Raw genomic sequence first — 13,523 nt, 5'->3', positions numbered from 1 at the left:
ACAACTGGGTTGCAAACAAAAAAAGGAGAAGGAAGACAGGGGAAAGAAAGAAGAAACTTGGAGAAGGAAGAAGTAACGCTAGGCTGTAATTCAATGTTATTTACTCTCTTTAGTTGGAATCAAAGGTAAATATACCAACAAATAAACATAGAGTTAGGTAGTTGTTGGGGTCATAAGCAGCCATTGACGTCAGACTCTTCTACTTATCTCTCTTGTGCTATATATCATATATGTGCCTATGAAACTTGCGTAACTGTAAAGTTTTGGTGCTCAGCAAAATGGAGAGTGAAACTACTCACTGGAAAATGTTCTCAAAGAAACGCTGCCTCCACCGGATTCTGGCTGGCTCCCATGCACGGCTTATATAGTTTGAGAGAGAGAGAGAGAGAGAGATCATCAATAATCTCCACAAGAACACGAGCCGTCCTCAAACTTGTGAAACCTATTTGCATCTCTCACCAAAAACACCACCTTCAAAACCTTCGACAAGCCTATGATAAATGCATGGCAATCCCCACACACTCTCAAGTTCTTGAAAATCCGAATCGTCTTGTTCCCCTTCTCTGTCTCACCACGCACCAACGCCAGCCCGATTGCCAACTTCTCACTGTGAAATCTCAAGCTCTCCTCCTTCGACTCCTCTTCAACATCGTGCAGCGCAAACCTCACCCCGTGAACATAACCCAGCTCCGATTTTACTCTCTTCTCCATCTCCTTCAATACTTGATGAATCTTTTCTGTAAGCGGATGCGTCTCATCTCCGTTGTAGAAGAAGTAGACCTCCTTATCGATCTCCACCCAACTGCGTCCAGCCTCTTTCCTTAACCCTTTCATCTTAAACTGTTTTCTTATTTTCTCGCACTCTTTCCAGTACCCGGCATCAGCGTAGATGTTTGACAGCATCACATAGTTGACAGGGTTACTGCCGTCCATTCTCAGAAGTATCTCTCCTACTTCTCTACCTATTTCCAAGTCCCCATGTATTCTACAAGCACTAAGCAGAGTTTGCTGTATTCCAACGTTTGGTTTTAAAGGCATGGTGTCGATGAGATTCTTAGCTTCTTTTATGCGTCCGGCTCTTCCAAGGAGATCAACCATGCAAGCATAATGCTCTACATTCGGTTTAGAGTAATGCTATTCATACTATATTTTTGTACCACATTTCTATACCACTTTAGATGGCATCTGATGGGGACAGCTACATCATTTGAAAAATTTTGCAAAACCCAAGAAAAGGAATAAGAAAGACTCATCGTATACCACAATCATCATTTAATTAACTAGTTTTTCTTAATTATTAGTTTATTAAATAATGAGCTAAATTTAAAAATCTGATTAATTCAAATAATGTAACTGTCCACATCAAATATCAACCAATGTGGTATAAAAATATGATACAAACATATGGTATGAATAGCACTACTATCCGGTTGTCGCAGCACAATCTTGAGAAGTATTCTTGGCATTCTTTGACTAGTCCAGAATGGCTACAGGCTGAGAGCACGGCTAAGTAAGTCACTCCATCTGTATTCTTGCATTTTCCTAAACAAAACCAAAGCTCTCTCCCCATTTCCTTCAAGTGTGAATCCGGCTATCATCGCGTTCCAACTGATAAGATTCTTAACTGGCATCACATCAAACATCCGTGCTGCTTCGCAAAATTTTCCACATTTCGCATACATGTCGAGGATAGAATTGCTCACCACTGTCCAAGACTATTGTGTCTTGGACAGCAAGGGTTTCAGGGTATACGAAAATCTGGTGCTACGCGGATACTTTGGATATTTTCTGGCGAATGCAAATACTGGGTATTGAAACCGGATGAGATCAGTTTTGTTTCCGTCTTGCTGGCATGCGCGCAGCCTGGAGTCGGTTTGTGTTCGCAATTCCCCGATTGAAATTTATGTGAAATGTGGCTGCACTGACCACGCTTGGCAGTTATTTGATCAGATGTTGGAGACGTATGTATTTCTTGGAGTACCATGGTTGCAGGGATGCCGAATTGCGGGAAAGCTCGCGGAGAGGTTGAACTGTTCCAAAAGATGATGCAAAGAGCAAAGGTTGAGCAACCCAATGGCATTACATTTCCAGGTCTTTTATCAGCCTGCAACAACGTACCTAGACACGTGGCAACACTACAACAACGTTCCTAGAGTCCCCCATCGACTATATACAAGAATGAGGGGCTCTGCTCACTCATGAAAGGAGACTTCTCTCCCACAATTAAGCTCTTGGATCTTAGGACCACTAGTCCAGGCTTGGTCCTCTACTTATGCTTAGACCATTCCATTGTATACAGTACATTATTAATGAAAACTCTTATAAATGTGGACGTAGTCACGTACCCTAACTTATGATGAATCACTTACATCTCGTGTTTTATCTCTCTATCCTTATCTTTTTACATATGATATCACTATAACTTAGTGACCAAAGCACCCTTGCAAAAAGTTACCAAACCACTCTTTACGTTACCTCAAGGTCGACCGAATTTTGTACATCAACAAAGTCAACAAATTTCAGGAAAAAAAAAAAAAACTTGTTCATAAACAAAATTCAAAAGCATTTGTAGTTATTTATATATGCATGCTGTCGTAAGCAATTTTAATTATATAAAAAGCTCATGACAAAATAAATAAATAAATAAATAAAGGTGCTGTCTGATTTGCTATCAAACACTTGATGACTTCACATGTTTGATAATCTAATCCAGTTTAGTATTTCAACACAATTATGAATTAACAAATAATCTTTCTTTAGTTACTTTTCAAAGGAAGATAGCCATGCGGCTATAAAATGATGACTCTTTCGGGGTTTACACTATTGAACCCTTTAAAGGAAAACAAGGCTGCTTGCTGACACACCTCTCTCTGCTAGTAACCTTTGTCTCATAATATGCCTTCTTCATCCAAGCTTCTTCAGCCCAAGACCATTTCCAACTTTCAAATGCTGACCAACTTTACCACAGTACTAAATCTAGATTTTTCTATGTATTTGATGTCATAATAAAAGTGAAAAAAATAATATATCTTTCCGAATTCCTCTATTTGTATTAAGTAGTGTACCATCTTGTATTTCACGGATTTTTCACAAATCGTCACTAACATAAGAAATATTAATTTGAAGAAAAAATCCATATGAAACACCCAGTGTTAACAGTTAACAGGTAATGAGTTTTTTTTTTTTTTTTCTTTCTACAATTTAATTTTGAAGTGTTTTGCACTAATATTAACGTGTAACGGATAGAGGAACTGCACTAGTTAAATATATTTGTCAAATGGGTAAATAATTATTAGGAATACAAGGGTAGTTTATATTTTTTGTTTTTTTGGTGCTAGAAGCCACTTTTTTATTTTTATTTTTTTTAAACAAACGATATTATCTACACTAAAAGGAGGAGTGAGTTAAACTTAAGTTAACAATAATGTAGAAGAATACTACTACATTACTAGACCTAGACGGTAATACTAAGTGGTAGAAGGCACCTTAACCTTAATCCAACTTTAAGAGCATCCAAGTTGAGCCAAGTCAAAAGCTAGAGCCATCTATTCCAAGAAGAGCTGTGTGTGTGTGTATGTCACACTTAGAAAAAGATGACATATATATATATATATATATATGTCACACTTAGAAAAAGATGTCATATATATATATATATATATATATATATATATATATCACACTTAGAAAAAGATGTCATATCTTTACATGTCTATACACACACACGCACATTGCTTTAGCTAATTGATTATCTAGATTCTACAGAGATTAATTAGGTGCACAAAACTGAGTCTTTGTCTTGGCAATGGGCATCAGAGAGTGGAGAAATTCACGCAGCCAAAGCATAAGGCTGGGACACAACTACGACATGCCAAGCAACTACAACAAGTCTCAACCAGGGTGGCAAAAATTCTGGAAAAGATTCAAGATTGAGAGGAAGAAAATTTTCGGTTCAAGTACGGTCATGCCACAGGCGCAGGCGTCTTATGATCCGGATACATATTCAAAGAATTTCGATCAAGGGACGCAATGGATGGAGCCGGATAACTTGCCGAGGTCTTTCTCAGCTCGTTTCGCTGATCCTTCTAGGGTTTTGCACGGCAATAGGAATTTACTGGATTGATGCTTTGAATGCCAAAGAAACGTTGTGTATGTAGTTCTTGATCTTGGTATATTGGAATGTTTTTTTTCTGAATTTTATTTGCTCTCTCTCTCCCCTCTTTCACGTTCATGGTTCCACATATATGATAATTACTTTAAATTTTGTTTAAGCATCAATATTATCGACCACATAACCTATAGAAAATGATTAAACTTTCCATATGGAAATAAAATCCATGTAAAATGATTGAATTTGGCCAAGGTTTAGTCTTTGTACCTTAGCTTAATTTTTTATCTCAACCCAAGGATAAAGAACTTTCCTACAAAGAGTATATATGTCACTGTTTCCGCATTCTAAACCAATTTGTTATGTGTTTCAACTTTTTTACGTGATAGTGCATAACTGACTTGAAATACCGTCACAATGACATTTCCGTGTATATAAGTTTCTTTCATATAAGGTAAAAACACAAGCCGAAGAACAACAAAATCTAGGTAATCTCTGGAATGAAAAGACAATAAGGCAAAAGATTTAGATTGGTCCAACAAATCATAGCCGTTGATGCGAATCTTACAACTGAAAAACTTTGCCAACAAATTAAGCACACCAAAAACCCCAGAAAATCAACTTCCAAGTTTCAATCCATCAAATCAGATTAGAAAATCAAACCAATAATACCGAATAAAAAAAATAAAAGAGAATAATTCACACCAATCCACTGCCCTAAAAAATTGAATATTAAAGCAGATTGCATGTGACTTGTAGATAAAGTAATGAACAATAAAAAAGCCAATATAATCCCAACACGAAATCCGGTGGTCCGTGACTCAGACGACGGTTGCCGCACTAGTGGTGTGAACGGCCAGGATTGAATGATTCGGAAAAGTTCTCTCTCATTGGCGGAACCAGAATTTTACAAATAGTAGGGTCATGATTTCTATAAAAAAAAAAAAAAAAAAAAAAAAAAAAAAAAGGTTCATTGCACCATTTCATCAAGTCTTTGGTGGGCACCTATCAAAATTTACTAACATTCGCTGAAAACTTGTGATGACATCTATCGATGGCTGCTTATTCTTCTAACATCTACATATGCCAAGCTGCGCCTAGGCTAGCAAACTGTCAAGACCTGCCTGCCAAGACTTTCTGAGCGAGCATTACAACATCATGTGGTGCGCACAACTGGGTTGCACACAAAAAAAGGAGAAGGAAGACACGGGAAAGAAAGAAGAAACTTGGAGAAGAAAGAAGTAATGCTAGACTGTAATTCAACGTTGTTCACTCTCTTTTTAGTTGGGATCATAGGTAAATATACCAACAAATATACATGGAGTCAGGTAGTTGTTGGGGTCATAAGCAGCCATTGACCTCAAGCTGACTGCTCTACTGATCTCTCTTTTGCTATATATCATATAAGTGCGTATGAGACTTGCGTAACTGGAAAGTTTTGGTGCAAAATGGAGAGTGAAACTACTCACCGGAAAATGTTCTCAAAAGAAACTCTGCCTCCACCGGATTCTGGCTGGCTGCCATGCACGGCTTATATAGTTTTAGAGAGAGAGAGAGGTCACCAATAATCTCCACAAGAACACGAGCCGTCCTCAAACTTGTGAAACCTATTTGCATCTCTCACCAGAAACACCACCTTCAAAACCTTCGACAAGCCTTTGATAAATGCATGGCAATCCCCACACACTCTCAAGTTCTTGAAAATCCTAATCGTCTTGTTCCCCTTCTCAGTCTCACAGCGCACCAACGCCAGCCCGATTGCCAACTTCTCACTGTGAAATCTCAAGCTCTCCTCCTTCGACTCCTCTTCCACATCGTGCAGCGCAAACCTCACCCCGTGAACATAACCCAGCTCCGATTTTATTCTGTTCTCCATCTCCTTCAATACTTTATGAATCTTTTCTGTAAGCGGATGCATCTCATCTCCGTTGTAGAAGAAGTGGACCTCCTTATCGATCTCCACCCAACTACGTCCAGCCTCTTTCCTTAACCCTTTCATCTTAAACAGTTTTCTTATTCTCTCGCACTCTTTCCAGTACCCGGCATCAGCGTAGATGTTTGACAGCATCACATAGTTGACAGGGTTATTGCCGTCCATTCTCAGGAGTGTCTCTCCTACGTCTCTACCTATTTCCAATTCCCCATGTACTCTACAAGCACTAAGCAGAGTTTGCTGTATTCCAACGTTTGGTTTTAAAGGCATGGTGTCGATGAGATTCTTAGCTTCTTTTACGCGTCCGGCTCTTCCAAGGAGATCAACCATGCAAGCATAATGCTCTACATTCGGTTTAATCCGGTTGTCGCAGCACAATCTTGAGAAGTATTCTTGGCATTCTTCGACTAGTCCAGAATGGCTACAGGCTGAGAGCGCGGCTAAGTAAGTCACTCCATCGGGTTCAATGTCATCTGATAGCATCTGGTCGAAAAGATAAACAGATTTCTTTCCAAGACCATGCTTTCCGTAGCCAGTGATCATAATCGTCCAAGAAATTACATTCCTCGCTGGAGTTTCATTAAACAGTCTTTCTGCCTCGTTTGTCAATCCACACTTGAGATACATATCCAGAATTGAATTAGTCACTGATATGTCTAAACCAGAGGGGATTTTAATGGTGAAAGCATGCATTTGCTTACCTTGTTCTATAAGAGCAAAATCAGCAAATACACCCATAAGGCTTGATAGAACAAACCCGTCTACTTGATGGTCGACACTAACCCTGAGCTGCCTAAACAAGTCCATAGCTTGTAGTAGATTGCGTTCTTGAGCATAACCAAGAATCAGGGAACTCCAGGACACTAAATTTTTCTGTTCGATTTGATCGAATACTCTCTGAGCTTCAGTTAAGTGCCCGCATTTGACATACAGATCAACAAGAGCACCAGCAACAGTAGTCCGAACTGAACACAGGAATCCTCTTGTGATTAAGGAGGAATGTATTTGGCTTCCTTGCCGAATTGCTCCGAGGCCACTACAAGCCTTGAGCGTGCTTGTAATCGTATACTCATCGGGCACTTCCCCAAGCCCTTGCATTTTCCTAAACAAAACCAAAGCTCTCTCCCCATTTCCTTCAAGTGTGAATCCGGCTATCATCGTGTTCCAACTAATAAGATTAACTGGCATCACATCAAACATCCGTGCTGCTTCGCGAAATTTTCCACATTTCGCATACATGTCGAGGATAGAATTGCTCACCACTGTCACCCATTCAAAACCAGATTTGATGCACATATTGTGAATCTGCATTCCATTCTCAGCAATTCCCACAAATCCAGACGCCTTGAGATTGATTGAAAAAGTGAACTCGTTTGGTTTAATCCCTGAAAAACCCATTTTGCTAAAATGAGACAGTGACCCACTGGCATTGCCATTCTGTAAGTAGCCACACATTAAAGCCGTCCACGAAACCACATTTCTCTCAGGCATTCTATCAAACAATTCACAGGCAATCCCCATTCTACCACATTTGCCATACATATCTATAAGATCATTGTTTAACATCAAATCAAACCCGAATCCCATTCTCATCACCATCCCATGAGCCTGCATTCCCTGATGAAGTAGCAAATTCCTCGAACAGTTTCGAAGGAGATTCGCCAACCTCTGCCGCTCATTCATCCTTCCGAGCAACCCCGTTCCGCAAAGTCCCCGACGAGAATCAGCGCCTTGTCTGTCAGAGAATTGGAAAATTCCTTCGTACCCAAGTTATTAAATTGCAAAATCACAAAAGGGTTGCAGAGCATCCACGCTCAGATTGTGAAGCTCTCGTTATCACAGAGCAATTTCTTGGTTACCAAAATGCTGGATGTGTGTGACTGCATTGGGGATTTGCGCTACGCTGGTTCGTTATTCAAGCAAGTTACGGAGCCGAACGTGGTTCTGTTCAACGGGATCAGAGCTTATACGCATAATCACATATATGATTTAACAATCAATTTGTATAAGCAAACGCTCAGAGAAGCAGAGAACCAATTTTTCCTGACAAATTCACGTTCTCGTTTGTGATAAAATCTTGTGCCGCGATTTTATATGAAGTTTTGGGGAGGCTGGTTCATGCCCAAGTGTGAATTTTGGCCGAAGTCGCATTTGCTGATAGAGACGCGTTGATGGGTTTGTATACGAAGTGATAATTTAGAAGATGCACATAAGGTGTTTGATAGAATGTCTGAACGGGATGTGATTTCTTGGAATAGTCTCCTTTCTGGGTATGTTAGATTGGCGCAGATGACAAGGGCAAGAGCTCTGTTTGAAGAAATTCCTAACAAGACTATTGTGTCTTGGACAGATGGTTTCAGGGCATACGAGAATCGAGTGCTACCTGGATGCTTTGGATATTTTCCGGCCAATGCAAATACTGGGTATTGAAACCGGATGAGATCAGTATTCTTTCCGTTTTGCCGGCATGAGCGCAGCTTGGAGCTTTGGAGGTTGGGAAATGGATTCACATGTACTCGGATAAGAAGTGGCCATTGCAGTCGGGGTTTGTGTTTGCAATGCCCTGATTGAAATGTATGGGAAATGTGGCTGCATGGACCAGGCTTGGCAGTTGTTTGACTGCAGGGCTGGCGAATAACGGGAAAGCTCGCAAAGCAGTTGAACTGTGTTCAAGAGATGCAAAGAGCAAGGGTTGAACCTAATGCATTACATTTCTAGGTCTTTTATCAGCCTGCGCACATGCTGGTTTATGGAATGACGGAGTCAAATATTTTGATTCTATGGGAGAAGATCATAATATAGAGCCGGAAATTGAGCATTATGGTTGTTTAGTTGATCTTCTGGGACGTGCCGGACACCTTGATCAGGCTCTTCACGGAAAAAAGAAGATGCCGATGAATCCGGGCTCAAAAGTTTGGGTTCGTTGTTAAGTTCCTGCACGGCTCACTGCAATCTCGAGATTGCCATTACCGCGAGGGAGTGCCTTTCGGAGCTTGAACCAGAGGATGCAGGGAACTATGTGTTAATTTCCAATATCCATGCAGACCTGGGGAAGTGGGAGGATGTGTCGAGGATGAGGAAACTCATAAGAAGCAAGCGCACGAAGAGAACCCCGGGTTGCAGTTCAATCGAGGTTAACAACGTGGTTATGGAATTTGTAGCAGGCGACGATTTAAAACCATTCGTAAAAGACATTTTCCATGCTAGAGCTGCTCGTTTCTGAGCAGAATATACAAGATGATAAGTTAGAACCTACACAAAATAACACGACAATAAAAATATCGGAACTTCGAAAGCAAAGTTGATAAATTTGACTGATATAATTAAATTTCCAAAGAAAAACATACAAATCCTAATCCTAGCTGAAATGCTGTGCAAAAGAGAGGCCACATACAACAATTATTGCATACACAGCACAATCCATAAACAGAGTATCAAGTACCTTCTTCCCCTTCAAGCCTATCCCCAAAGCCATGCCTAACCGCTCAGCCCACTCATACTCGGTGCCACTAAGATTTTGACAATCACCGAATACGGCAGGCAATCTGGAGAGTCTTTGTGGACCGCTGTCGAAAATTCGTGCCAGCACAAGTGTGACATTGGTCACCAAGACCAGGAACATAGGCCTAAAATCCAGAAGGGTTTTAACCATTTTACTTCCAAGTAAAGGAAAACCAAAATGGGCAAAAACCACCAGGAGTGCAACAGCCATGGAAATGTAAATTCGGGTCCTTTCTGATGCTTCAATGGCGCTACTTATTCTACTTGCAGTGAAAAGTCTAGGCTTCTCAAACGACAATGATGATGGTGGTAATTCATTCTGAACCGTTGATGGTGGTGATTCATTCTGAACCGTTGATGCTGATGACCGTATTTCCTCAATCTCAGGAGTGAAAACTGCAATCCACAACCGCCATTAGCAAACACAAGAACAACAACAACAGCAACTAAAGATGGAGACTTTTGGAGATAGAGGGAAAGAGGGTACCTGGGATTTGATCAGGGACGGGGGTTCTGGTCTGGAACGTCGGTGATTCATTCTGAACCGTTGATGATGATGACCGCTTTTCCTCAATCTCAGGAGTGAAAACTGCAGACCGACACGCCATTAGCAACTACACCAACAGCAGCAACTAAAGATTAAGGCTTTTGGAGATAGAGAGAAAACGGGTACCTGGGATATGATCAAGGACGTGGGTTTTGGGAATCTGATCAGGGGGAATCGACGGCTGGGATGGCGGGTCTGTATCTTCACTGTGAGTTGCTGGGTGTGGCGGTGCTGAACAAGAAGAAGAAGAGGGCAGGGTTTGGATCCGACCCGTGATTAGGGCAAGGCGGTTGGCCCCTCGCTCCATGATCTTCCTCCGTCGGGCTTCTCTGCTGTTTGTGGTCATATTTTTCAATCAATCGATAACCGCTTCGTCTTTTGCTTCTATCAGATATCAGTTCATACTTCTCACGAGTCTATCAGATATCAGTTCTGGTTCTGGGTCGGTTGGTTTTGGATACCGCTTTTGATTCGGATCCGAGTCCGATAGTTGTGAAATTCCCAACTTGACCTCATACATCAACCAGCCTTTTTTAATTTTTTTTTTTTTTCAAAAATATATTTTGTGAGATTTGAACTCAGGCCAGTTTCAACAAGTTGGAGATTGAGTTTCAGAGAGAACGGTTACCAGCTATTAATTATATCTAGGGGTGGTATTGGTGCGATTACCGTACCAAAACTCATGTACTAATTACTATACCAAACTTTTGGTATGATAAAATTTATTACCATTACCTTGTCAAACTTTTGGTATACCGAATTTCGGTATGCTAAATAATTCAGTTGACATGGTATGATAATGGTAATTACCACTTTGTTTTGGGCCAAATTTTGATTTTTTTTTTTTCAACCCAAATCAAGGCCCAAACTTGTTTAGGCTACTCTCTTTGGATTTCTAAAACTTTTTTATTTAATTATGAGAATTTTATAGAAATTCATTTAAGAAACAAGAAGTAAAATGGATGGAAGAATTGCTGAAGGAACCCAACATCCCTAAAAAAAATAGTACAAAGATTCCTAAATTCCATCTCTACATTTGTTAAAATTGTAAAAAAATTAATCTGATAGACGAAGCCAGGGAAAAAGACATCCTAATTTGATGAAGGAGAAGATGAGATGGACTGCGAAGAGAGAGAATTGCCGGAACGGGAGCAACATAGATGAAGCCGATGGCTAGATAAGTGAAAAGATGAAGAGTCGCAACGTAAGAAGGCTTAGGGTTTTTTTTTTATTGAGATTGTAGAGGTTAGGGGTGAGATGATTGGATAAATGACTAGGAAAAAAAATATAAGGTGCATATATAATGATAATAATACCTGAGTATATATATAAATGAATAAATAAATAATATAATATTAATAGGAGTGGTACGGTATGGTATACCACTGGTAATGGTTTCGAATACCATTACCGTATCAAAAATGTATGGTACGGTACCAATACCATACCATTACCAATGGTACAAATTTTTTGGCACAACTTTGGTATGGTATGGTTGGTAATTTCGTTGGTATGGTAATTTGGCAAAAAATTCCACCCCTAATTATATCAACTTCTATTTTGTAGTTCAATTATTTAATCAAAATCATTCATTGAAAGTGAGAAGCATGTATTTTGGCAGATTTTAAAAGACATTTTGGCAGATTTATATGATTTTAAAAGATTTTTTTATAAGTGACAGATTTTAAAGGATTTTAATGGATTATATAACTCTATATGGATTTTGGCAAATTTAGATAGATTTCTATGGATTTGTATGAACTTCTTTTATGAATTACGTAGGATTTTAAATATTTTTATAACATTAGAAGAATACATAACAGTGGATATCATACTAGTTCGGATTTCAACAACTCAACTCTCTCCAGCAAGTCTGAGATACAATGCTTCAATGTCTTGGAAAGATGGGAAATATATTAGAAATGAAATAATAGCCATGCATGTCTTCTTGTCAATAGATTCCTAGGCCTTAATGGAACATGGCATTGATAGTTCTTCCCACGATAGAAACTAGATTGGTTAAGTAAAGCTGGTTATTATGACATGCAAGGCAATTCACATGAAATCGAAGCTAAGACTAGTAAAACAATTAGGAAGTTAATGTCAAAAGGCTCCTTAAGTAATTAAGCTTGGATTGAAATAGCGAGCCTAAACAATTATCACAAATAAACCAACAGTCATTACTTACACACCAACAACAATAACAGCAATATGTGAAATAAAAAAAAAAAAAAACCATACAAGAATTTGGAAGAGAAAATCAATACGTTGAAGGATGAGGGAATCAGGAATAAAACCAGCAGTCATTACTTTTCTATATCTGAGAGAAGAGGACTGTTCTTATTCTAGAGCATGAAAAGAAATAAAAAATCAGAGGGGGAGGGTTGGATTCTTGATGGCATTTGGTATTTATACCACCATCCTTAAATCTATCAAAATCCTTCACTTATTAAAATCCTAGAAAATCACTGGTATTTTGACTACACCTAGACATTTGTGGACATTTTTAAAATCCTAATCGACTACCGGTAGATTTGGATGTATTCTTTAAAATCTTCTTAAATCCTAATTTAACTACACCATTTTTAAAATCCTCTTTAAAAAATCTTAATGGACTACACTCAGATTTTAAAATCTATTAAAATCCTAATTTAATTACATTCCTTTGAAATCATCTGAAATTCAAATTGACTACACCACTAAAAAAAATCGAGACTGACTTTCTTTGACAATGGTTATCCACTATTAATCTTGAATCAACGATAACTTTTTGGTTCAATTATTTAATCATAATCATTCATTCAACAATAATGTTATTTTTACCATATTTTTGTACCACAATTGTATACCATCTTAAGTAGCATGTGATGTGGACAGCTATATCATCTAAATTAATTAGCATTTAATTTCAAAATGTTAATCAATAATTAATAAAAAGATTGTTAATTAATTGATGATTATGGTATACGAGGAGTCTCTTTCTTCTACCTAAGATTATTTAAGTGTTTTAATTAATAAAAAGATTGAAATTAAAGGATGTAGCTTGTCTAACTCATCTGCTACCTAAGATGGTAAAAAAATATGATATAAAATTGTGGTAAGAATAACATTTATCTTCATTCAAATTGTGAGAATATGCGTGTATTACCAGACAAACTAGCATTGGTTATTAACCAGTTATTAATGACAAATGATCGATTCAATAAGCTAATCACCGTTTGCAAAGAAGGGTGAGATATGGGCAATTTTTAGAAGTACAAGTACAACCAGTGCAATTTTCCTGCCAATTACCAACTTTGATAAGTATTAACTATTGACTATTAACTATGACTATAATCCGATAATACATATTAATATGACCATACAAATGGCAAATATTGATACTGAATCATGGTTGTAAGTAAAATTAATAATCTCAAATATAAGTGATGGGA

General features: G+C 38.5%; 2 protein-coding genes and 1 pseudogene across 3 annotated transcripts; all 3 read right to left on the bottom strand.

Annotated features, from left to right (window-relative positions):
* Positions 1 to 396: 396 nt before the first annotated feature.
* On the bottom strand, positions 397 to 1,098 carry LOC137717007 (putative pentatricopeptide repeat-containing protein At3g15130). The gene has a single exon (XM_068456329.2). The coding sequence runs from the start codon at positions 1,096 to 1,098 to the stop codon at positions 397 to 399; it is 702 nt and encodes a 233-aa protein (XP_068312430.2).
* A 4,241-nt stretch (positions 1,099 to 5,339) lies between these two features.
* LOC137718408 (putative pentatricopeptide repeat-containing protein At3g15130 pseudogene) lies at positions 5,340 to 8,804 on the bottom strand (annotated as a pseudogene). The gene has a single exon (XR_015965773.1). The product of XR_015965773.1 is annotated as a putative pentatricopeptide repeat-containing protein At3g15130 pseudogene (transcript).
* Positions 8,805 to 9,342: 538 nt separating this feature from the next.
* On the bottom strand, positions 9,343 to 10,501 carry LOC137718409 (uncharacterized). Its single transcript, XM_068457951.2, has 3 exons — positions 10,216 to 10,501; positions 10,030 to 10,131; positions 9,343 to 9,938 (listed from the first exon to the last, which is right to left on the bottom strand). The coding sequence occupies exons 1-3, from the start codon at positions 10,433 to 10,435 to the stop codon at positions 9,400 to 9,402; spliced, it is 861 nt and encodes a 286-aa protein (XP_068314052.2). The 5' UTR covers positions 10,436 to 10,501; the 3' UTR covers positions 9,343 to 9,399.
* Between the last annotated feature and the right edge of the window lie 3,022 nt (positions 10,502 to 13,523).

This window comes from Pyrus communis, chromosome 8 (genome assembly GCF_041283825.1).
Source record: "Pyrus communis isolate YQ-2024b chromosome 8, ASM4128382v1, whole genome shotgun sequence".
Classification (NCBI taxonomy): Eukaryota; Viridiplantae; Streptophyta; class Magnoliopsida; order Rosales; family Rosaceae; genus Pyrus; species Pyrus communis.
This window is presented reverse-complemented; position numbering and strand designations above follow the sequence as displayed.

Bases quoted from the DNA above. Each gene is read 5' to 3' on its own strand.
- LOC137718409 (XM_068457951.2), bottom strand. From the start codon at position 10,435: ATGACCACAAACAGCAGAGAAGCCCGACGGAGGAAGATCATGGAGCGA. The intron at 10,132-10,215 runs GTACCCGTTTTC...GTCGGTCTGCAG, and splicing joins CGTCCTTGATCATATCCCAG to TTTTCACTCCTGAGATTGAG. The intron at 9,939-10,029 runs GTACCCTCTTTC...TGTGGATTGCAG, and splicing joins CGTCCCTGATCAAATCCCAG to TTTTCACTCCTGAGATTGAG.
- LOC137717007 (XM_068456329.2), bottom strand. From the start codon at position 1,098: ATGGTTGATCTCCTTGGAAGAGCCGGACGCATAAAAGAAGCTAAGAAT.